This window comes from Podarcis raffonei, chromosome 5, assembly GCF_027172205.1.
Source record: "Podarcis raffonei isolate rPodRaf1 chromosome 5, rPodRaf1.pri, whole genome shotgun sequence".
Classification (NCBI taxonomy): domain Eukaryota; kingdom Metazoa; phylum Chordata; class Lepidosauria; order Squamata; family Lacertidae; genus Podarcis; species Podarcis raffonei.
In genome coordinates, this window is record NC_070606.1 from 51,668,114 (window position 1) to 51,693,286 (window position 25,173).

Sequence of the window (25,173 nt, forward strand, 5' to 3'; positions counted from 1 at the left end):
TGCTAATGTCCAGGATGATGGCAGCTGCAGTTTAGCATCTGGAGGGCCAAATGTTCCCCAGTCCTGTGCTAAGCTGGAACTTGGCTTAGTGTGACTATGGGCTCCCAAAAAGGAGCTCACAGCCACTTTAGTTCTTCCAGTCATTTTGGTGTGGTACCATGCTGAACTAAACCTAAACAAACCTTGGTTATATCTTGTGGTTAGTCTGGAGATAACTGTACTATGAGCCTGTGTTTGGACAATAAGCTAAACCAAGCCATTGCTTATCTCAGTACATTGCAGCAGCAAAATGTCCAGGGAGAAGCAGCTGTGATCTTCTCCCCAGGTCATAAATTACAGATGCCCTGTGAAATTAGGCTGCTGATTTAATATGGAAAGGAATTATTTATATAGAGAAACTAGGCCATGCATTTTAATATGTTTCATTTTAAATAAAGAGACTTCCTTTATGTCGCCCATGGAATGTACATTCTTGTGTAGCTGGTGTAACATGCTCTGAATTAAAGAAATATGAAGACGAGCTCCTTTACTTCTTACCCAGACACAAACTGAACAGTGAGAGTTAGCTCTGAGAATGCAGAGATGGAATGGAGAGGTAGAATATGCAGCAACCTTGTGCATATTTTCTGCATAAAGTATTGCCAAATAGGGCTGAGCACTGTGGGTTAAATAGGGAGTAGCTGAATATTTTGAAACTATGATGAATAACATTGGTATTAGTGGGATAAATAATGGCTGAACAATCATGTATAGAACTTCACAGTACAAGAAGTCAGCATCCTGATAGCAAAATTCCTATTGTTGGCACACTCTGTAGTTCTTTCTACAATACCCTTCCATTCCAGAGAGCTGACAGAATGTTCTCTTGCCTGGTTAACTATTGATTGCTATTGTTAATGTTTGGTGGCATGATTTATGTGGCCAGCCAGAGTCCCTTGTTCTTCCTGTAGCAAACAATAAACAACTGTAGCTTGTAAGTGCTGACCTCCAAAAAATTCAAATAGGCATATTCCATTTAGCATGTGAGTTTTTAAAGAAGATGAGTAATGGGCAGCAAACTTTGATTTTTTAAAAAGAGAGGGAATAAGAATCCTTCATCATCTTTAGGGCCTTTTCTTTTTTACCTGAATTTTTACTGTGTCCTATAGTTAGGGGTTAGGTTGACATAAAATATACTAAGAGCATTAGCACAATTAGGGAGTAAATCACTGAGAATTGTCATAAATAGCAAGCTCACGTAAAACAGCAAAGGGTGCTGCTATTACTCATTGGAATCTGATTAAGATCAAGTATTTCTGAGTGTACAAAATAAGGACAAATTATGTGAACTGATAGGTTTCGAATAAATACAGGAAAAGGTCTGGCAGCCTGGAACACTGAAGCCTTCTTTCATGCCATCACCATTATTGGGGTACTAAGATAGTCCTGTAATGGGTCCCATCATTCCTCCTGATCTAGCTTTCACTATGGGTTCTTCTGGACTATTGTGGTGTGATCAGCCACCAACTGCACTCATCTATTGACTGTTGTCTGCTTAAAGGGCCAATTCTGTAACTGAAGAGATGGGGGTTTCCTTTTGGATTGCGTCCACGTATCTTGAACCAGTTATGTTGCCATGTCTGATGATTTCTAAATGGACTCTGATGCATGGTGTACTGAAATGTTGTTTCTAGCTTAGAAGTGGTTAGCTTGACAAGAAGTTTTTCATTCCCCATGGGGGCCTCCTGACTATTTGGTGGCAAATCTACACAGCAAAATTATCTGGAAAATTGTGACTATGGGGGCTCCACCACTTGACAAACCCGAAGTACCCTTCTTCCATTCTTGGAAGAACAGATTTCACAGTACTTGAGCATAGTGAGGTGGAATTGGGAACCCAAGCAAAGACTGGTAAATGCTTGATCAGGCCCTTGCTGTCCCACTAGAGAGAGACATGGGGGCACTGGATGAGCTGTGGCTTCTCTGTTTGGGCAAGGGCTGAGAATGACAGAAGCACAGGGCTGGACAGGCTTTTCAGAAACTCAGTAGTTTATAACTAACAGATGGAAAGGCTGATGTGAGCAACCAAGCAGGAGGAAAGAAGGTGGGATTTAAACAGCCATCCTAATCCTGGTTGGTAAAGGCAACTAAGAAGGTTGTGCTTATTAGTCCATAAGCAAGCAGTCTGGAGAAAAGAGTGGGGGGTACAATCAGGGTCTGAGGGGTTTATGCAGGCAGAGTCATTTGGCTGGGGTTTTGATTTAGCTTGGGGAGGAAGTTTTTTCTGGATATTTTATGCTTGGACAAAGGAATTGCCCACAAGGGTCAGACTAAAGTCCACCACAGCTTGGAATGGGTCATCTCCCCTGTTTCCTAACCCTGGCAACTGATACTCAAAGACAGTCTAGCTCTGTACATGGAGGCTTATAGGAGCTGCCTTGTTGGATCAGTCCAAGGTCTGCAGGGATAGACTATTTATTCCAAATCTCTCAGCACCTCTCTACCTCTGGTGGTTGGTAAAATTATCCTGCCATTTTTGCGTGCTCTGTATTTTATACTCTGCATTTCAGAAACAATGTAAAATAGTCTCTGTATTCTACTCTGTGTATTCAGCATGCACTGAAATAGGTATTAATTTTCTGCTATGGCTACACCCACTTTTCCATGTGCCACCCTGGAAGGTTGGCTATGGGTCAGTGTGGCTCTTATCCTAGAAAGGGTTAGCTACCCCTCTGATAAAAGATTCTCCATAAGGGTTGGTGTTTTGTTTTTGTTTTTTTGTATTGAACCTTACCACAAAGACTCATCTTACACATTTTCCTGCAAAGGATCTTAGGGAGCAACAGTAGCAAACTGGAAGTGCTGGTATTTGGTACTGAAGTGTTTTTCTTCACACTATACACAATTGTTTGGTTAATCTAAGGAAGAAACCACTTCCTCCCCCAAATACACAAACTAGCTCAATCTACAATGTAGTGGAGGCTGCTTGGCAATTTTTATACAGCAAGTATGCCAAATCTGTCTGCTACTAGAAAAATGCTATATAAAGCTGTTAGCAGTTGCTACAGGCACTGAAATACGATGGAAACCCAAAAATATTTTTGATAACACTATTTAGTATGCAGTATCCATGGAAACCTGAATCTTTCATATAGTACAAACTGAGATCTTCCAACTACGTTTAAATACTAGCAATATTTTCTGCATCTGATGATACATTTGCCAAATACAATTGGAAATTCATATTGAAAGCAGCTATTGGAATGCCTTTCACATCCCTGAACTAGGGCTGACTCTTATCACTGGACAATGACACTTCCACATTGAAATTTCAACAATATTGAGGAAATCCATTTTCATTCCGCAAGTATAGTTTACAAATCCCTGAGAGGGCTGAGCAAAAATGGGCTGCCAAAATTCACTTATGGGTGGCAAAATGGGGGTAATTTCTCAAATATTAAATAAAAATATTAAATATTAAATGTGAAAAAAATCTAGCACATTTCTGAAAATGTCTGTTTCAAAATGTTGAATGGAACTCAATTGGTAGCTCATCTTGATGGATAGAGAAAGCAATGGCCTAAGATTAGGAAGACTGGGAGGAGTAGCATACAAGCTTGTTGCTTCCTTCAACGATACTGGGAAAAAATATTAATACTGGATCCAAAATTCATGGATGGTGAAATTGTTTTGCTGAATATTTTGCTCCAATTCTAAGCTGTTGCTGGAAATCCCTTCTCCCTGAAAGAGGGGCGTATTCAAATGTATCAAGTAGATAAAAAAATACCCTCTTCACAAATCTAAAATTTCTTTCTTGTAGGATTTTGCTTGCCACAGGTCAAATCATGTGTTCCATTTAGCTCATTAGGGGCATCCAAGTCAGAGGAAAATCCCCCAACAGATCATGGGGTTGGTCCGTAGTTTGGTGGTAGAATATCTGCACCACTTTGAGGTTTTTCCTACAATCAAGCAGATATAAATTTTATAAAATAAACTAAATAGATAATAAAAAAATGCAAGGGGCCCCATGTTTAATCCCCTGCATCTACATGTAGGGTTGGAAAAGAACCCATTCTGAAACAGCTGAGAGCTGTTGGCAGTCAGTATAGACAGTAGTGAACCAGATGGACTCGGAAAAGGGGCAGCTTCCTATGTAAATGGAACACTTGGGTTCCTTTATAGCTTTGCACTTTTATAATAAACTATTAACAATTGCTCTCTATTCTTCTACCTAGATTTTTCAAATGCAAGTTAACTACACTTACTGGAGGGAGGGAGGGGAGAGAGAGAGAGAGAGAGAGAGAGAGAGAGAGAGAGAGAGAGAGAGAGAGAGGGGAAACACTCCAGTGTTTCTGGCAATAATTAATGTGTTGCTGAGCTTGGAAAATCCCTACACAGTGCCCAGAATAGGCACTGACAAATCCCAAGACATCATGTCCATGTATTCGGAGAAGCAGAAGATGTGACTGAAAGCCATTCTCTCTACTCCAGGCTAGTGCAGAAGAGCATTAGTGTAATAGCTTTTGGCAACCCATAGAAAACACTCTGAAACTTCTGTTGGGTGCCTTGATCTCATGAAGGACCGTTGTTGTTGTTGTTGTTGTTGTTGTTGTTGTTCTTGTTCTTGTTGCTGCTGCTGCAAATCATGAACTCATTCATAAGAACTAGAGTTAAGGGGTGGCAAATAAGTCCTGTCTGTTTGCCATTAACTGGTTGTACAATTAGAACCTCTATGATAACAGCTTCAAGCATAGCAGCTCTATGTTTTCCAGCTAAGGACCTCTGCGATGTGGGACATTTTGCAGCATGCTTCCTTTCTACAGCTTCTCAGAAGGTCCAAGTCACATTGGAGAGAGAACTATACATTGCAGCTTGTTCCCTCACTACTGTAGCTCTAGTTCTAGGGAATGGTAAGGTGGGCACCTCCATGATGTAGAGCAGGCTTCCTCCAACTAGGCCCTCCAGATGTTTTGAGACTACAGTTTCCATCATCCCTGACCACTGATCCTGCTAGCTAGGGATCATGGGAGTTGTAGGCCAACAACACCTGGAGGGTCGAGTTTGAGGAAGCCTGATGTAAAGCTTCATTTGTTATCACATTAGAGAAACAGGCTGATGCCCTCATGCCAGAGAGCTCCTGATCTTCCAACCCACACAATCCCATTTCCACAGATTTCTAAATTGCTACAAATATAATGTTATCTTTAAAGTTATATTCCCCTTCAAAAAAATTGTCATGGAAACCTCTGCAGCTATTTTTACTTAGATTTAATATTTTTGTAGATTGGGGCAGTTATCTTTCATGTAGCATTGATTGTACTGCTCCTTGCATCAGTTTTAAGGAAAAGCTTATTGTTCCTCTTCAGATTTAGGAAATTAGTTGTAGAGAGAGTCCTTGGAAAGCATAGGATGGCCATGGGTATGAATGAATACTGGGGTCACTTGCCACAGCTAGTATGTAACATTAAGGTAAACTGCAACTTGTTAAATTATTGTTTATGTTTACCATTTGTCCTAGCTGGGGCCTCAGCCTAAGTCCCCCAAACCCAAGTCTATCAAATTACGGTAAGCTTTTACCACTCTGGCCCAGGTATTTATTGTTTCTTTTTAGCTGTATAGTACTTGGTTCCAAATGGAGGGGGTGGGGGAATAATAGCTCTGCAATGGAGACATGTGTTTATTCTAATTATACAACAAATAATTAAGTCTGAAAGCATTAACAGATTAATCAGTGTGATTAACCAATTAATGGCTTGATGTCAGATTAAAAGAGAGCTTTCACTAATTGGAGTCGGCCATTTTCTTCTCCCATTACCGTAGTAAGGACTTGTTTGGTTTTTCTAGGGAGTTGCTTCATCATTTCCTCCTGTCCAATAGGATTTGTTGCAAGTAAAACTGGTTAAAATTGGTGAGCAGCATTGGTAGGGTAGGTGTGCCATTAAATGGAGTTGGGGGTATCTGGAAGTATTTTGTCAAGGGATATGCTTTCAGGCTATATTCATGCACTAGTTTAGGTTTATGCATGCAACGTCTTCTTGATATTTCCCCTGAGATTCCCTTGCCTAGGCAATAAGCCTGAAGCCTCTTGTCTTCTCGATTTGTGCCCCCCCCCCAATTTCTTACCTAGCTACTCTTCTAAATAGGATTGCAAGGGGAACATTTTTCTGCACACTTGCATCTTTCCATCCTCTGCCCAGGTTAAGCAAGAGGCATTATTGCACCTTGAAGACACATTTCAGCCAGCCAGGCAGAATGAGGAGGCTATGGAGCAGAGCTGGTGAGGGGTGTGGGCTGGTGAAGGGCCAGGCAGAGGGACCTGGAGGCCACACTCAGCTCCCAGGATTGGTTCCCCATGTCTGATACAGGGCTTAGATGGAAAGTTATATGGTTTCGTTTGCCCCAAGCATGAAGGGAAGGAGGCATGCCACAGCCTAGCTCCCTGGGAGACTACAGAAGCCCAATCAGCAGCTGCTCTTCTGTTCTTGTAATTGTGACTGTAGCCCTATTCAGACATTCTCCTACATGTAATTCTTATTGCATGAGGGAAGAGAGTGGGCATGTGTTCTGTGACCTTGCCCCCTCTGTCACATAGCTGCTTTCATTGGTTCAGTGGCCTGAACTTATATAGTGGGGAGTCTTCCCTACTTGTGTGGGCTATCTGGACAGTTTAGACCCCTTGAAGATTGGCACACCCCTGCTCTTGCCCCGTCCGCTCAGGTGATTGAAATCAGCTGAAAAAGGCCTCTTTCTAGCTACAATTATTGTTATCATGGGGCAGGCTTTGCCCTGCCAGGCCTGCATTTCCATCTCCCCATGGCAAAGCACAAACTGCTGCACCTGTTTCTTATTGTGCTGCTCTTTTTCTTTGGGCTTTTAGGCAACTCATGGGGGTTGTTTTCTGTTAGCTTGCTCTTGTAATTTCCAGTTTTCCTGATCCGAATGGCATCCTTTCTCCCCCAAAGCCTTCTTTCCCTCACAGGGACATGTTGTGTTGTCAGCATTATTGTTACAGAATCACTGTGCAATAGTGGGACTCAGTCTTTTTCTTGGAGGGGTTGTTACCCATGGACTTTCTCCCAGCTATTTAGGCTGTTGAATTGGCTGGCTGTTGTGACTCAGATGGCAGCCTTTCCTTCTCTGGCTAAATACACACACGCACCGCCCAACAAGAATCCTGAGAATGGTAGTTTACCCCTCAAAGAGTTGCAATTCCAAGCACCCTTAACAAATTAAAGTTCCCATGATTCTTTGGGTGGGAACTTTATATATATATATATATATATATATATGATATGTATTCGGTCTCAATGTGACTCTGAAAGGGTTAATCTCAATACTATCTGCACCTAAGCTAACTTCTGCTTTTGTGGTTAAGCAGCTAGCAAAAACCGCAATTGCAAGCTGTGAGCTACTTCCTCTTTGCAATTACTTGAGCTCTGCAAACCAGGAACTACTCTCTGCACATGCTCTTTGCTGCAGTAACGCAAGAGAAGAACACACGAACAAGGGAAGGAGGGGCGTTTAGATAGCTATATACCATATAAGGAAATAAGCTTAACCTTGCCAGCTGATTGGAGAATTTGAAGAGGTGGGAAGAGATGGGCAGACTCTCAGGTATAAAGATGCTTGTTTATTTGTATCTATGGGCCAGTCTTTTGGGAACGATCCCACTGGCCACCTCTGTGCACAGATTTCAATAAAACTTTTTTCTCCAAAGAAGAATCTTTCCTGGTGCTTTTTGCTCTCTCTCTTCGGCCCTGGGGACGCAGGCAAACGATTCCCTGGCAAGGATAAGGCTTCAGCCTTCATTTTGGTGCATTGGCCGGGAATCGCCCCACCCCAGGGGGCCGGGGAGGGCCAGGCCCGACCTCGGTGAACAGCCCCGGACCGGCGTTCGCGGCTCCAAGTGCGCACCCCTGCCTGTTCGTGGGGGGAGCCGGCCACACCGCTCCGGAGTGAGACACCTGGTCGAGGGAGAAAAGAGGACGGCCGAAGGAGGGGTCCGCAGCGGAACAGGTAAGCCCTAAGGGAAAGGGCGTGGTAGGAAGCCTGGACAGCTTCACCTGGCTGTGAGCAGTAGAGTGCCGCCAGAAAAGGGATAAAGGGTCTGGCTGTGAGCAGTAGAGTGCCGCCAGAAAAGGAACAAAGGAACTGGCCGTGGCAATAAGGTGCCGCCCCGCCAGACAGGGACGGGAAAAGGGAAAAGGGGAAACAGAGGTGGCAGTGGAGTGCCGCCAGTAAGGTTGGGGAAAGGGGAAACAGAGGGAAAATTATATTGGGGTGTGTTTTGTATGTTGCATGTCAGATACTCCAGTGGCTGAATTGTCAAGTGTGGGCCGGGGCTTAGCGTCCCCTTGGCCGAGCGATTGCAGGGCTGTGCATTTCTTAGCAACGCGAGTTCGCCAAGTCACAGTCTGTAGTGGTTGGTGTGTGAAAGGATCTTAAGCCCGGTTAGGAGCGGAGTATCTGAAGAAAAATAGGGTCTGGGGCAAGCTAACGTAGTCCTCTGAAATGCTTTTTAACCAACTGGAAGGCAGCTACGAAGCATGATGATTGGGTTCAAATTGAGAAGAGAGAGGATGTGAGGTTGATTGGCCCACCCAAGGAACTAATTGGCCCTTGGAGGGCAGATTTAATTTGCAACTAATCAACCCACTATATCAAAATATCTTGAACGTCCACCCAGACCAGATCCCTTATATTTCTACCTGGAAAATCAATGAAGAAAAGAATCCACCGTGGCTGAAAGCCTGCCGAGGCGACGCCCCACAAAATACAATTTGTGCAGTCTGACCGGCAGGGAAGTCAGAAAAGCCTCCGGTGATATCAGAGCCGGAAGGAGAGGAAGGAGAAGAGGGGGAAGTCATTAAACCGCCGCCACCCTATGCTCCACCAACTGCCCCTCTAGCGAATCCCCGAGGCCCAGGGCCCCAGGACCAGGGAGGAGCCGGCCCTCAGCCTGAACCCTCCAAGGTTGATGAATTAGAGAGCAAAGAGGAAGAGGATGATGAGGAGTTTATGAAGGGACTAATTGAGTTAGCAAAGAAAGGAAAAAATGTGGACACAGTATCAAACATTGAGATTGCAACAGTATGTACAACCCTATGCAAAAGAAGTGGATGTTAGTTCCCATTTGTTGGCACAGAAGGAATGGATAGAAGCAGAAACCAGGGCGTCCCTCCATAAGTCCCATAAGGCACAGAAAAAGGGTGGGACTGCAATGATGCCTCTACGCAGAGTGTATGACCCACCAGCCCCCCAGGACAGGGTGGGGAAGCACCACCTTGCACTTATACAGTCCAACATGTGCCTTTTTCAAGTGCTGATGTGTGCAATTGGAGAAATTAGAACCCTACCTTTGAGGAGAACCCAGATGATATTGCCATAAAGGCTGCCTTTGTAGCTCAGGCAGCGTCCGATATTCGCCAAAAGAAAAAATCCAGAAGCCTGAGGGGTTCATCGGCCATGGGCTGGAATAGATGTTGGAAATAGCTCAAACCACTTGCAATCAGAGAGATGAGGAAGCCCAGAGAAAAAAGGAGAAGTATCAAACAAGGAAGTTGATGGCATTACAGGCAGCCACCCCCACCCCTCAGGAAAGAGGAAGTGCCCGGGGAGGAGGGCGAAGCCGTCTTGAACAGAATCAGTGCGTCATCTGCCGACAGAAAGGACACGGGAGCGGCCAACTCGGTCGTCCCCACCCCCGTTGCTAAACCAACCCCTGAATCCATTACCATAATAGGAGCCACCAGAAAATCCCAGCGGGCATCGTTTCTGCAACCAGTTACCTGCAAGTTAGGAGGCCAAGTGGTGTAACACAACCTTTTGTATATCCCTGAATGCCCTATTCCATTATTAGGAAGAGACTTGTTGGCAAAATTGCAAGCCCAGATCTCCTTCCAACCGACAGGCGAAGTAACAATGACCACAGGGCCAGCAGGAGAGTTTTCCCTAGAGGTACCCTTGAGGGAACACTGGCGCCTCATGATGGTAAAAGAAGAGGAGGGACCCATCCCCGCCAGTATTCTGGAACAAGTGAACCCCCCAGGAATGGCAAAGAATATCCCACCAATAATTGTGAAGCCCAAGCCATTTGTCAATCCTGTTGCAGTAAATAAGTATCCCATCCCACGAAGGGCGACTGAAGGAGTGTGGGTGCATCTAGAGCGACTGCTCCAACATAGGATCTTGAGGCAATGCCAATCATAGTGGAACACCCCTTTGTTACCAGTGAAGAAAGGAAGCAGGCTATTATCCTGATACCAGAGCCAAAGAACTGCAGAGAACTCCGTGGCTTTCTGGGGTCTGCAGGATTTTGTAGGATATGGATATTTAATTACAGCATCATTGCCAAGCCTCTACATGAGTCAACCAGAGGAACTGAGAGAGACCCCTTTGTCTGGGGCACAGAACAACAGCAGGCCTTTAAGAACCTAAAAAGGGCACTACAGCAAGCCCCAGCGCTTGGCATCCCAAATCCTGAGAAACCCTTTACTCTATTCGTGGATGAGGACCAAGGGACAGCGAAAGGGGTTTTGTGCCAAAATTGGGAAGCTGGCAACAGCCAGTGGCATACCTATCTGAGCGCCTGACGCCTACAGAGCAAGGTTTACCGCCGTGCATGAGAGCAGTTGTGGCAGTAGCCACCCTACTGAACAAAGCAGACAAATTTACTTTTGGCCAAGACACAGTTTGTGTGACCCCGCATGCAGTCCCAGCTCTGCTTGACATGAAGGGTACCTATTTCCTCTCCCAAGCAAAGATGATGAAGAATATTTTAGCAGGCCTGACCTCAAAGATGAAGCAAACCCCCACTGGCCTTCATGGTTTGTGGATGGAAGCAGCTTTGTTAAGGCTGGACAGCGGAAGGCAGGCTATGCAGTGGTAGCCTTGGAAGACCAAGTGATCGAAGTGCAGCCACTCCCGCCTGGAACGTCGGCCCGGCTGGCATAAATAACAGCGCTCACCAGAGCCCTGACCCTAGCAAAGGGACAGAAGATAAACATTTATACTCTAAGTATGCCTTTCTGACTTTACATGCCCATGGAGCCTTATGGAAGGAAAGAGGTTTGCTTACCTCCAGAGGAAACCAGGTGGCCCACCCACAAGCCTTATTGAACCTTCTGGATGCTGTATGGGAGCCCAAGGCAGTGGCAGTTATCCATTGTTATGGACACAAAACTGGACTAGGAGAAGTGGCCAGAGGAAACCGACTAGCAGACAGGGTGGCCAAGGAAGCAGCCCGGGAACCAGCTCCCGCGTCAGTTATTGGAGCACTGGTCCCTGGAAGGATCTTGAACACCGCTGATAAGCCAATATACACTAAAAAGGAAAGGGACACTGCAGATGCTCAGGAGCTGACATTGTCCGAAGAAGGATGGTACCTTACTCATGATGACAGAATATGGATCCCAGAGTCCCTTTCTCGGCAGATTACTCAGAGATACCATGAGTCCACCCACATGGGACCAGATGCCACAACCAGACAGCTGAAGCAGTGCTTCTACATAGCCCACCTTTATCAACTGGCAGCCCAGATTTCCAGGAAGTGCCCGCTATGTCAAAAGAATAATCCCAGAACCGGACCCTTGGCTCCCCCGGGGATTCAGCATAGTGGAACTGCACCCATGGAAGACCTTGTTGTGGACTTCACTGAATTGCCCCGCTATGGACTACCTAGGTCAATAGGATCTGACAATGGACCAACCTTTGTCCACTCAGTTTTGCAATAACCCCCCATGCTAGTCAAAATGTGCAGTTTGATAATTATGTGCAGTAATTCTCCCGAGATTTTTTCTCTTTCTTAACAGGTGGACCCAGGCCCACTGCTGACCTCACCCCTTGGGTCCACCACACTTAAGTGAAGAAGGCTATTTTAGATTGGACAGTTACACCAAATCCTGATGATCCTCTGAAGCTAACCATCTCCAGAAGAGCGCCAGACAACCGCCCTGCTGGACAAGTGGATGGGAGGGACGCCCGCGGGCAGCGTCCCCAACGTAGAGACTTTTTTTCCCCAGCAAATTTTAAGGCACCGCCAGGACTTTTGATATTGGGGCCAGAACTCTTTGATATGGTCACTCCGTGTGTCAGGCCTCTGCAAGGGTGGATATATATTCCTGTGGGTATATGTTAATATATGTAGAGGGAGAAGCCCCTTTCGGATACAGTGTGTTGGGAAGAAATCATGAGAGTATTAAGCATCCACAAGGACAGGTGGGAAAATTGGTTAAGATAATAGGCTCCTCCTCAGAGAGGTGGGACACAACCTCCCAAGAAGCAAGGCAGCTGATAGAGCACGAGTATCAGTGGGCCCTTCAGCAATAAAATAGATATGTCCTAGATAATATTTCAGCCACCATTGATCACATGGAAACAATGATAGCCAGGAACCCGCTGAAAACTACAGGAGGTGATCTATGGGGTTGGTTATATTCCTGGCTGCCTCATGGCAGTTGGCTCAGGCATATTGTGGTATTATTAGCAGGGCCGCTATTAATCCTTTTGCTTCTTTGCCTCTGTATACCCTGCTTGGTGCAATGCTTACAAGGTGTGATGCAAAAAAATAAAAATAAAATATCATGGCCCTTATTGTTCTCCCCCAGGATTATAAACCCAAGAGACCAGGACGAACCTAGGAGATAGGTTGTCCAAAAGAAGAGGAGGGAATTGAAAGGGTTAATCTCAATACTATCTGCACCTAAGCTAACTTCTGCTTTTGTGGTTAAGCAGCTAGCAAAAACCGCAATTGCAAGCTGTGAGCTACTTCCTCTTTGCAATTACTTGAGCTCTGCAAACCAGGAACTACTCTCTGCACATGCTCTTTGCTGCAGTAACGCAAGAGAAGAACACACGAACAAGGGAAGGAGGGGCGTTTAGATAGCTATATACCATATAAGGAAATAAGCTTAACCTTGCCAGCTGATTGGAGAATTTGAAGAGGTGGGAAGAGATGGGCAGACTCTCAGGTATAAAGATGCTTGTTTATTTGTATCTATGGGCCAGTCTTTTGGGAACGATCCCACTGGCCACCTCTGTGCACAGATTTCAATAAAACTTTTTTCTCCAAAGAAGAATCTTTCCTGGTGCTTTTTGCTCTCTCTCTTCGGCCCTGGGGACGCAGGCAAACGATTCCCTGGCAAGGATAAGGCTTCAGCCTTCAACTCCAGTTGTTTCTTTGGCAAGAGGTTGTTCTGCTTCTGTCTGTTTTGTTTGGACTGCCTTGGTGGATCTGAACACCTGCCTCAGGGGAACCTTTGGACCTCACAGCACATCTAGCCAGTGAGCCATGACATTAACTGTTCAGGAGGAGGTGCTATGGAAGCTTCTTGGTAACCGGCCAGTGTGTGCTGTGGATTATGTGTGCAATTTAGCATACGGGAAATTGCCAACTGATCCAAGATCTAGAATGAGTGTTAGGGGGAAATTTAATAATGTTGGCAACTAAGTGGGCTGCTGTTTTTCAGCTGGAGGTGGTTTCACGTGTTCATAGATGCACAATTCCAGCACAAACACTCACAACCCATATATGAATTGTCATTATCTCTGTTGTCCAAGTGGAACTAGGAGGAGGATCAACTTAAGTGCCATCATCCAAAAGAATGGCCCTTGTATGAATCTCCCCACCCCCCGCTTGAGCACTACAACCTTCTGGACAAGCTGCAGGGGAATGAAAACACTGGAAGATTTGGTATAATGCCAGAACTCTGGGATGTCAGATTAAATTAGGTTGCTATTGCTTGTGGGGTTTTGTGCCTGTGGTGACTAAACTCATCTATCATGTCTAGAAAATATACCTTATGAGTGAGGAAACCCCATTCCACTGCTCCGATTTTTCAAAGCTTCCTTTCCAATGCTAAGCTGCACCACATTACAGTATCACAGGGGGTCTCTTCATGCCGATGGCAAAAGGATGGATTTCCAGAATGAGGAATTTAAAGTTTCTCCCATGTTCCAGAAATACTTTTCCTGACTTTTCCAGCTTCTTTTGAAAAATAATAACTTCTGGCTTATCATTAAGGTAATTTAACTAAGGCATTAAGTTCCACTGAAGGGGTGGAGAAAATGAATCCACTCAACTCTGCCTCCATCTACTAAATTTCTCAGTTGCCCTGATTACCCAGAATGTCAATCCATTTGGGGCACAAGCAGAGAAATATTTTGGATCTGTGTGGTCAGAAAAATGTATGTCCATATATTTTGTTCCCATTGAATTTCTTTCTGTTAAAAGGAACTATTAAGGTCCAGATCAAATATGGGTGTGTGTAAGGTATAGGGAAGAAAAAAATGCAGGTATCTAGATAAAAATATCCAAATAATGGTCTGATTTGTACATCACTTTAAAGTGCAGTTTGTAATTAAATTTTGGTTTAATGTGAACAAGCAGAGTGCTGCTCAAAAGACTATAGTTCTTTCCTTCTCCACTTCCTTCTTCAGTGCTACTGGGAAGAAACAAACCATGCCGTTACATGCAAACCAGAGCTATTGGTTTGTTCCTCTTATAACTAACCATGATGGTAAGCTAGGGTTTGTTCTTGGCTTAACTTGGTGCACTGAAGAAAGAATCTGCAGAGGATTAAAGCTCCAATTCTATATATTGGGTGGTCAGATGAAATATAAACTTTGGGTTCACAGTGATGTACAAACTAGGCCTTTAGAGTTTTGGGAGCTTAAGCCCTTTGAAACTGGGGGCCTACTTAGGTGCTCTTAATAGGATATGAATGAGGACAAGTTTTGGGCCCTGAAGAAGCAGAAAAGTACCTGAACTAGGATGGTGCCTGTGACAATCACTAGCCATAAATGTGAACCTGGAGGCCACATTTGTGTACTCTTCTGTTGAAATTAATGTGATGATGTTTTCATGGAATTTATTTGTGTGCATGCCACACGCCCCTACCTTATAGCTGCACAACACTATTGCTGAAAGGCTCCTGTGCTGTTCGTAGAAAAAAAATGGCCTGGGGTGGTAATGAAGAGAGTGCCATTGATTGCTGTTTGTTGATAAAACTGACTTCTTCATGCCCTTCTCAGTTTACTAATTCCTTCTGTAGGATTGTTTCTCCACCCTCAATGATGGCTGCCTCTGGTATGTGGCACTTTACCCCTGCAGCTGGGCAAGCTGGTCTTTAAAAGCTTGTTCCAATAAAGATGCCAGAATTATTCCATGGATCAGCTGTTTGATGGTACAAGTGCCAGCCCCCTCCCCCAGGAACAAATATATCTGCTCCCAGTTGAGCTCTCACTCTTTTGGCTTGGCGCCTGGAACGCAGAATCTGGTGCCAAAGCATGCCACTTGGTTCCAGCATTCACTTTTCTTGTTGTTGTTCTAATTAATGACTCTGCACATTAGAACAGTTACCAAAGCTTTTTTTTAAAGTATCTTTTAAATAATTTTTATGAAAGCATAAAAAGAAAAATGAACAGATGGAGAATTGGAAACATGCTATGGCAAGGGTGTGACATACCTTGGAGTCCTTAAGAGAGGTCTTACCCCTCTTTCTTTTTTATTTTTATTTTTGTTTATTTTTTTCATTTTATTTTGCAATGTTACATTCAGTTACACCTTTTAACATTCTTTAAAATACATGCTGTACATATATGTCTATATATATCTATATATAAATCTATCTATTCTCCTTATTTGTACTTTTGTCACAAAGGTCTTACCCCTCTTTCTACCCCGGCACCCCTTAGGAAGACCAATTTAACTGAGAATCTAAGTGCCCCAACTTTATCACTAGGATTAAACGCACAATAGATTAGCTCAGTGGATCTTCAGCTGCCACTGCCTGCTGAATGGCATCCTTTAGGACTCCATTGCAGCTTGGCTAGGAGATCCAAGACAAGGATGCAGAGTGAGCTAGTAGAGATTCTTCAGAATCTCCTGGGATCAAACTATATCAACTTGTACTCAGACCAAACAGTAGTAAACTCATTGTACATGGTGGATACATTTCCAAATAGAGTCACACAAGTTTGCACTGAATGTCGTGAAAATTACATTTCTGGGATGAAAGTGCTTTAATACCTATGGATATATACAGTACACTACAGTACTTCTAGTGTAATGTTTGGCTTTATTCACATATTGAAACACTTGTAGCTAATGTGTAGCAATCCAGTTCTTTGATTCTATCTATAGGGTGGATAAGTGAGAAAGAAGACCTAGCCACTGCAACTTAAGTAGCAGAGGGAATTTCAATAGATGTAGGTTGCATAATATTAAAGATGCAAGAGTTTTATATCTTCTCACCTGGCCACCCTACCTGCCGGTCTTCCAATGATATTAATATTTGCATTGCCACCCTTCCCTTTGTTTCTAATAGATTTGTATGAGATAAGTGCTACAGGAAGATTTTGATCAAACACTATTTTAGATTTTGTCCTATATGCAATTGTGACATCATGCTAGATCGAGCAGTATACTGTACTGTATTTCTTTAAAAGAAACATACTTTTTAAACATTATGTAGTGTGTGCCAATGTTTTGTTTTTCTTAATGAATGTTAATTTAATTGTTTTTGCTTTGTTTTGTCGTGGCCATTTGAGGTCATTGCCTAACTCCAAAAGCATTTATAGACACTTGAAAACACACTACTCGTGATATAATATAGACAGAAAGTAATGGTGCTGAAGGAGGACCACCTGGGATAACAAACATAAATAAATAAATAAAAACCAAGGAGGGATGTATAGGCCTATAACAGTGGTCCTCCTGAGAGTTTTGGGGTTCCTACCTGCCTGGATGTAAATAAAAGGTGGCATCTATACTGAATTTGTTCTAGTGTAAAATATAGCTAGCCTGTTTTTTTCTGGATTAAAAAGCTACCCGGAGGTGTTCTGAGAATGACAGGGACATTCTAAATAGTCTGGATCACACACAGAAGTCTCTGTAACTATGGTGTGAATATAATTTTGGAACCATCTCCAACAACTTTGAAACTATTTGTACTGTCCTTCAAGCCACAGTCTCATTTCTGGGAAAATGAAAAATGTTCCCTTCCTGATCAAGAGGCTCATCATGTGTTGAAGCTATTACAACAGTGTTGATTTATTATTAGCAACAGAAAGCAAAGTAATGGCTTTCACTTTCCTAAGGTATTCCTGAAATAGAGCCAAGCTGTGATTCATTTTCCTTTTTTCTCACGATAAGATTAAGCTCAGGTGCATCAATGAAACATTTCCATTTTTAAAAATAAAATAATATTATTTATTACATGACGTACATTTGATAAAACAACTAAGAGCTTCCATTTTTAAGATTGGAAGCAGAGATAGGATAGTAAAAGCTGAAAACTAATGTTTTAAGACTATACTTGTAAGCATAATTATTCATGAGTATACCCACTTCTGAGTAAAATTCTGTAGGCTGTTCAGGTACGAGTATGCTTTCATAACACATTAAACTAATGTCATTACTAAGCAGTCAGGTGCATAGTAATTTTTAATAGGCGTGTAGAAGAGCAAAATTCAGCAAGTGTTGAAACTTGCTGCTGAAATTCCCTCTTCTGCATAACTAGAAAAAGTATAGCAGCCCTGTGTTCTTTCATCTTGCCCCCTAGTAGTCTCACTGAATTTAGTAACCAGTGTAATGATTACTGACAATGCAGTTCCATGCATGCTTACTTGGAACTAAGTTCCATTGTGTTTGTTAGGGCTTACTCCAAAGTAAGGAAGTTTACAAATGTGCTGTTAGAACTTAAGATTTATTTATTTTTTTCAGTGGATCACCAGGTTGATGGCTCTGGGATAACTCAGTTGGAAGAGCATAAGCATCAGGGTCATTTTGAATCAAGGTGGTGGACCGAAACATGACTTCAGCATTATTCTAAACAAGAAATAATTTTACATTGAAAGACTCATTGGGAAAAGTCTCTGGCATACAGTTTCATATGGTCTGTGGCTTGGTGAAATGTTTGGAGCAAAGCTAATGGCTTTGAGATGAAATAATATCTAGTGTGGGCGTAAAACACAGGTGCTGTCATGAAAAACCTTTTTTTAGCATCTCCATGCTTTTGAGATGCTTGATCAAATTGTATCTCAAGTAATCCATCTGACCTTTTAGAATCATTTGCTTTCAAAGTACTTTGGAGAGTATAATCTGGGTGTATAACTGGAGCGTCCAACGTATTAGGTATTTTGGCATACCATCATGGGCTAGTGATCTCCCAGCAACATTGGAAAAATGTCCCTCTAGTGCTGGCATAATACCATGCTCTGTGACAACCCCTCTTGCATAAGATCAACATGGTTCATTCTGAGCACTTGATTGGTGGCCCAGCAAATTATAGGCTTGTGGTGTTGGCATAGCTGATGAAGGAACAAATGTTGCATTGCGGGGAGGAAGCATGCTGTGTGGTCACTTCACTGATAATGTATAAATTGTTTTGCAGACCCATATAAGGATCAGTTGGTCTGATGGATACCATTGGAAGGATAAGACATCAGCTGCATTGAATGGGACATTATGTCCTTTTTGGAAATGAATTATGTGTCATTAAGCTTTGATATCTGCCATGGCCATTTGTTTATTTACTTGTTTACTTGGCTTATTTACAAATCCATGATAAGCCATGATTGTTCAATCAAAAGGAAATAACATAGCTTTTCTAATTCTAAAAGAGCTTTCAGGAGTGTGTAATCAATATGACCATGGAGAGCATCATACTGTGATTTCTCCTTACCTGAAGAAACTTTGAAGGGCATGAAGACAGCTCAGAATAAGCTGACTCCAGCTTTAAAAACTAGCAAATACTTAAGTGAGCAGGACATAGCCATGCTACAATATTTATAAAAAGAGCATACAAATTTAACATAGGTCGATGTTGATTCATAACCAAAATTTTGCACTCATCTTGTCCCTTAAATTGCAAACACTTGATAATAGCCAACACTGTACTTTTTGATGGAGGCAGTAACTGTATGCAGAAGCTCAGATACAATCCTTAGTAGGATAGGAATGGAAGTACCGTAAACGGACCACCAGAGCCAGCCTACAGGAGTACCAGTGTGGAATAAGTGTCCTTTGAAGCAAGCATGTGAAGCAATAAATGTATCTGGAGAGGGACTAGCCTGAGCAGTAGGCAAACAGGTGGATGGACAAGCAAATAGGGAATCTGATTGGTCAAGAGCAGGGGTCAGCAAACTTTCTCAGCAGTCCACTGTCCCTCAGACCTTGTGGGGGGGGCCGGACTATATTTTGGAAAAAAATATGAATGAATTCCTATGCCCCACAAATAACCCAGAGATGCATTTTAAATAAAAGTACACATTCTACTCATGTAAAAACACACTGATTCCTGGACCGTCCATGGGCCGGATTTAGAAGGTGATTCGGCTGGATCCGGCCCCCGGGCCTTAGTTTGCCTACCCATGGTCAAGAGAATAGACATTAAGCAGGAAAAAGAAGAGGCAGGCTGACTGGTAGAGGTCCCAAGAGCAAAGCTTGACTCTTGCTAGTTTGCTCACCATTCTGTGTGTTTTATTTAATTCAAACAATAAAAAATGGAATGTGTCTTGCTACCAATTCATGAATTATAATGCTTTCAGCTATTATAACATTTTAATGAAAACAACACAACAGGATTCAGCCAAAGGCAAGGATGGATAAGATGGCCTTGCAGCATAGAAGTAATTTTGGTTCATCATTAGAATATTTCTAAATGAGTTTAAGAAAAAATATTTTACAGTGTGGATCCTCAAAGCATAGTCATTCTTTCTTTATTACAGGTCAGCTCATTCCACTGATGGTGATGCAGCTGCTTAGAAATGCACATAACTAGCAAGCAACATTTGTTGCAAAATTATTAGGCAACAGTAGTTGCAGAAGCAGGTTTTTCTGCACTTGTTCATTATTCCTTGTGACTCCTTACTGTGCCAAATGTTTTACAGATCTTATCTCATTCATCTTCACAACAGGCTGGGTGGTAAGCTAGTGTTTTTATTTCACAGTTAGAATTTGTAGGACACTGAGCTATGTTGTGCAAAACTACAGACGGACGCCAACAACTGAGTTTCTGCCTGTTTGAGCCAATCTTTACGTTATGTACTGATTCTAAAACCTTGCTGAGAGAGGATGTCTGCACCACATCACGTTCATATGATTTGCTTTCATATCTTTCCTGTCTTGTCCTCTGTTATCCATCACTCCCCATCTGGTTACTTCCTACCAAAGTTAGCAGCATCCCATTAACCTTGACTTGATAGCCCCCCATATTAGTCTGGAAAACTTCTTTTAAACTTTATAGACATGTCATGTTCCTGATTCTGACTGTTAACCCCCTTGAAAATAAATAAGATGATCATTCCTGGGATAGTTCAGTTGGTAGAGCATGAGACTCTTAAATTTAGAGTTGTGGGTTTGAGCTGCATGTTGGGCAGAAAATTCTTGCATTGCAGGAGGTTGGACCAGATGACTCTTCCAACTCTACAATTCTATGATTAATTCTATGAATCAATATATATTCATGTATGGAACATTTTAGGGAAGCTTTTAATGTTTAATAGACTGTTGTATTTTAATATTCTGTTGGAAGCCACCTAGAGTGGCTGGGGAAACCCATCCAGATGGGTGAGGTATAAATAATAAATTATTATTATTAAAAATAATGAATAGCAGATTTTCCTGGTTTGGATATGTTGTGTGTTTGACCCTGACCAACTCTGCACAGCTCTGCAGGGAATTAGCTAGCTGCTCCAGCATGCAGAGTGGCAGGGGCAGGCCGATCCGCCCACAGGGGCGCCGTGGCGATCCACCCACGGAGTCCGCCTGGCGGACCCAAGCCCCACGCTGCCGTTTTGGGCAGCGCGGGGCCCCGAGAGATGCGTGGCTTGGGCACACTGCAGGCCAGGCTTCGCGGTAAGTGCTGCCCCCCGCAGTGTGCCATTTTGTCACCCCCTCGGGAATGACACCCGGGGTGAGCCTCCCCCACCACATCCCCTTCCTCTGCCCCTGCATATCTGGCAGCTATGCTGTTCTTATTGAGGCAGTGCTTTTTTGTTTTAAAATATGAGGTGCTGGCACTCTGTACTAGTGAGTACTCTCCTTCTCCCTCTCCCTCCTCCACCCACCCTGCATGGAGGCATCTGGGGATCTATTCCTTTTAAAAATATATGCAATAGCAGTTTTTATAATCATGTTCTGCCATTTTATTTTTTAAAAACGCACCATCTAAACAGTAGTCCTTCGAGGAAGTGAGTATGCATAAGAAATATGAAACAATTAGTACTGGGTCATTGATGGGCAAACATAAATGAAACAAGATAGAGCTTCTGGTTTAGTTATTTCTTGGAGTTTCATATTTCACTGTGGAAATAAGCATGTATATATTACTGCTTGGTCGCATTGCATTATGGTAGATTATCATGATTTGAAAAATATATCTCTTACCTTGGAAATATTTATTAGGGACATTTCTCATGATTCATTTATTATGGGGCTTATCTGAAATAGAAAATCTGTCCATTTTGTTTGCATAATATGTGCTTGCATTTCTTATATATTGCTTTTCTCCTTCTGTGCTGGTTCTACAGCACCTATATGCATAGTTCCATTAGAACAGGCATAGGCAAACTTGGCCCTTCAGATGTTTTTGGCCTACAGCTCCCATGATCCCTAGCTAACAGGACCAGTGGTCAGGGATGATGGGAATTGTAGTCCCAAAACATCTGGAAGGCTGAGTTTGCCTATGCCTCCATTAGAATGCAAGTAGTTCTATTTGTCTTTACTTTTATCCTACTATGTGCCTTATACTAACTTTAAGTGTTCTGTCCCCCTACTCTAAGAATGGGGGCCAAGTCTGTCCCTATTTACAGCTGCTTTCTTGCACTCCCCTTCCGTCTCATGTTGACTTGTCACCACCCTCTTTGGATCTAGTTAGTTACATCACTGTGGTGGTTGGGGTCTACAGTGTGTCTGGAGTGGTGTTTGCTTGCATCACAGCCATGCCATACCTTGCTTCATCAAAGAGTTAAGCCTGTTCCATGTATGGCCTTCTACAGATGACCTGCAAGAGCTCATGAATCAAACATAGCCTTGAGTTCTGATGTGCGTTAATTTTCAATCAAGGTATTGCAGTCACACTTGTATACCTGAAATAAAACTCCTTACATGTTCCTTGAAGAAAAACACCTCCCTTTCCAAAACCAAGAACTTACTGTTTAATCAAGAAGATACTAATAGAAGTGAAATACGGATGAGTTAGCTTATGAAAGGACTTTAAGCAGTGTTGGATTTCATGGCAGAAAACCCTGTGTCACACAATACATGCATCCAAGTGTTATATCTCAGTGTTATCTGCTTGTGACCCCTTTCTTGGTGCCCAGTTAAAGAAAAGCAGTTGGCATCGGCTGGCTCGCCAGCTGTGCATAACTATGGAAAAGCAGCAAAGAAGATTACAAATGGCCTTGTGGTCAGTATTGGAAGCTTAAACAAATTATACAACCTACCCACCATTCTTGGCTCTCTTATTCTTGTTAACAGAAGGGTTTGGTGTGTTTTTTAATCATGGGAGACTGATTTATTTGTCTTAAGTTTCTGGAACTGTTATACTTTTCTGGAACCCTGACTTCAGAGAGAAAAATCCCAGCAGGATCAGTACATTTCATTATTATTCTTTTAAACAGCCTGAGGAACATGCAGCAGCAGCAGCAGCAGCAGCAGCAGCAGCAGCAGCAGCAGCAATAATAATAATAATAATAATAATAATAATAATATATTATCTATTTATACCCCGCCAATCTGGCTGGGTTTCCCCAGCCACTCTGGGTGGCTCCCAACAGAATATTAATAATAATAATGATGATGATGATGATGTGACAAAACATCAAACATTAAAAACTTCCCTGAACAGGGCTGCCTTCAGATGTTATAATGGAATCAGGGAATTGTAGAGTTGGAAGGGACCCTGCAATTCAGGAATCTCAACTAAAGCATCCATGACAGATGGCCATCCAACCTCTGCTTAAGGAAAGTCCACCTTCCGAGGGAATCTGTTCCACTGTTGAACAGCTCTTGCCATCAGAAAGTTATTCCTGGTGCTTAATTGGAATCTTCTTTGTGTAAAAATACAGTGGAGGGTGGTCTGTGTGAATATTAAGGGTCTTGGCTGCTCACTTTCCTTTACATCTTACCACCTTTAGTTTAGTTGCACTTTTCTGAACCCTTTCCAACTCTATAATATCCTTTTTTAGGTGCAGTGACTGGCCTTGGAACAGTCACTGCCTGTCAGCCTGACCTGCTTCACAAAATTGCTGTGAACATAAGGAGGAAATATAGGCCACCCTTGTAGTTATAAGAGGAGGTTGCTTTAGGCAACTGGTAGGACAGGTATTGCCAGTTACCTGGAAGCAATAGAGGAGCTGAGGGAAAAGAGCATTCAACACCCTGGGTGGACCATGCTGGAGGCTAGTATAATAAAAGTTGTAGCACTGCCTGACTAAGCGCCCACAATACTTGCCTGAAACAAATCCAGGGGCCCTGGTGACAACAGACACCTCCCAAAAGTTGCCCAGTCTTGCTTTGTTTAAGCCCTGCTCTTAATTCCCAGGGCTTCAGTTCATTATTTTGGGGATGGGCAATAAACCTTCATGCCTAGGTGACAGAGGTGAGCTCATTGTCAACTGTGTATCCTCTCTCTTGCTTTGATTTACACACAACTTTAAAAGCTGGAAGCTATTGACTGTTTCAAGAGCACCACTTGACCCATTTTCCCTATTTGATTTTAGTGAAAGAGCCCCAGACAAAGTCCCCTATGCCCCCCTATGCCACACCGATACAAGCTAAGCTTGTTTGAAGTGGTACCAGCATGCTCTATCTCAGGGGAACCTTTGGTCCTTCATATGTTATATGACTATATGTTATATTTCCATCAGCACCAGCCAGCACAGCCAATGGTCAAGGATGAGGCAGCTGTAATCCATTAACAGGTGTTTTGTAGTAGCTTGATGTTAAAGAGAAGGGGTGAGGAAACTGTGGCCCTATAGGTATAGGGCCACAGTTTCCTCACCCCTTCTCTTTAACATCAAGCTACTACAAAAGCATGTAAACAGGTGTTCACATAGAACCCTTCAGCTTGTTCTCCATGTCCCTTTGGTCTATCATAAACTGGCTGTTCTGCTATGTATTCAGATTTTTACCCTTCTGCTACAGTGCAAAAGTTTGAAGATGGAGTCAGGCCACCCAATGGTAACCAACTCATGGTGTCAAGCTCATTGCAGAGAAAGGTTCCCCACACACTACAACCCCAGTTATTGACTACGTTATGTTGAACAGCTGTCTAGTGGAAAGCTTAAAAAAGAAATGAGATGCTGAGTTAGGAGATGCTGAGCCCTATAGAGTGTGTGTGTGTGTGTGTGTGTGTGTGAACTGGAGTTGTCCTTCTGTGAGTTCAAGCTTAGGTTTGATAAGTGCAGTGGTTAAGTGAATAAAAATAATATGTGCCTTTCTTCCTGTGAAAGTTAGTAGGAATGGTTAAAATAAAGTCATCAATGAGTGGGGACTGGTGATGAAATGCGGATTGGACCCAGTGTTCATGGTGCATTCAGGTACATACCCAACACACACAGAAAACTGGAGGGCACAGCGGACCTAATGAGTCCTGTAGGCAACAGACTTTGCTCCAGGAGTTAATATCCAGCTCAAACGCTTGAAATTTCCCCTTACCCAAGTCAGGAAACCTCTTGATCAATATCAACAATTTTGTGCTATTTCCTCGGGCTGGTGAATGGAGGTTTGTCGGTTGTCATTCTCCTAATGCAATTTGCCCCTCCTTCCTTTAGCTGTTAGCGTTCTGTGTGCAAAGCAAAATGTTAACTCATCAAAATGTTAATTCATTCCAAAGGTGTTCTCTGCATCAGTGATCAGGATGACTAAGATTTGTAAAGGGCATCGAATCTTGGCTGTGCTTTTAACGTTACTTGGGAGCAGCAGCGGCACACCCTGCCTGACATGGCCACACCTCCCCAGAGCTGAGCAGCTCGCCAAGGGAAAGGGAAAGAGCCAGAGGAAGAGCAGCCACTCCAAAGGACTAGCTGTTCCGTTCTGTTCTTGAGGAAACTATAGCTTTTCTGAGCTGCGGAGACGTTTCATCTGGAGAATACAAATGGAGTTACAAATACATCAGAGCTCTGAAAATGGTCAAGGTCCGTCCCGACTGAGCCTGCCCTGCTGTGTAAATTGTCTCACAATACGGTATA

The 25,173-nt window shown here is 43.1% G+C and overlaps 1 protein-coding gene across 4 annotated transcripts in view; it reads left to right on the forward strand.

Annotated features, from left to right (window-relative positions):
* Positions 1-25,173, forward strand: part of ABLIM1 (actin binding LIM protein 1) — a 205,634-nt gene that overhangs the window by 18,010 nt on the left and 162,451 nt on the right. The window contains exon 1 of one of the 4 annotated variants that reach the window (XM_053389124.1): positions 24,973-25,119. The exons of the other annotated variants lie outside the window; for them this stretch is intronic. Coding sequence (XP_053245099.1) covers positions 25,080-25,119 — 40 coding nt within the window. The 5' untranslated portion in view covers positions 24,973-25,079. Of the gene's footprint in view, positions 1-24,972; positions 25,120-25,173 lie in introns of those variants that run through there. 4 annotated transcript variants of the gene reach the window in all.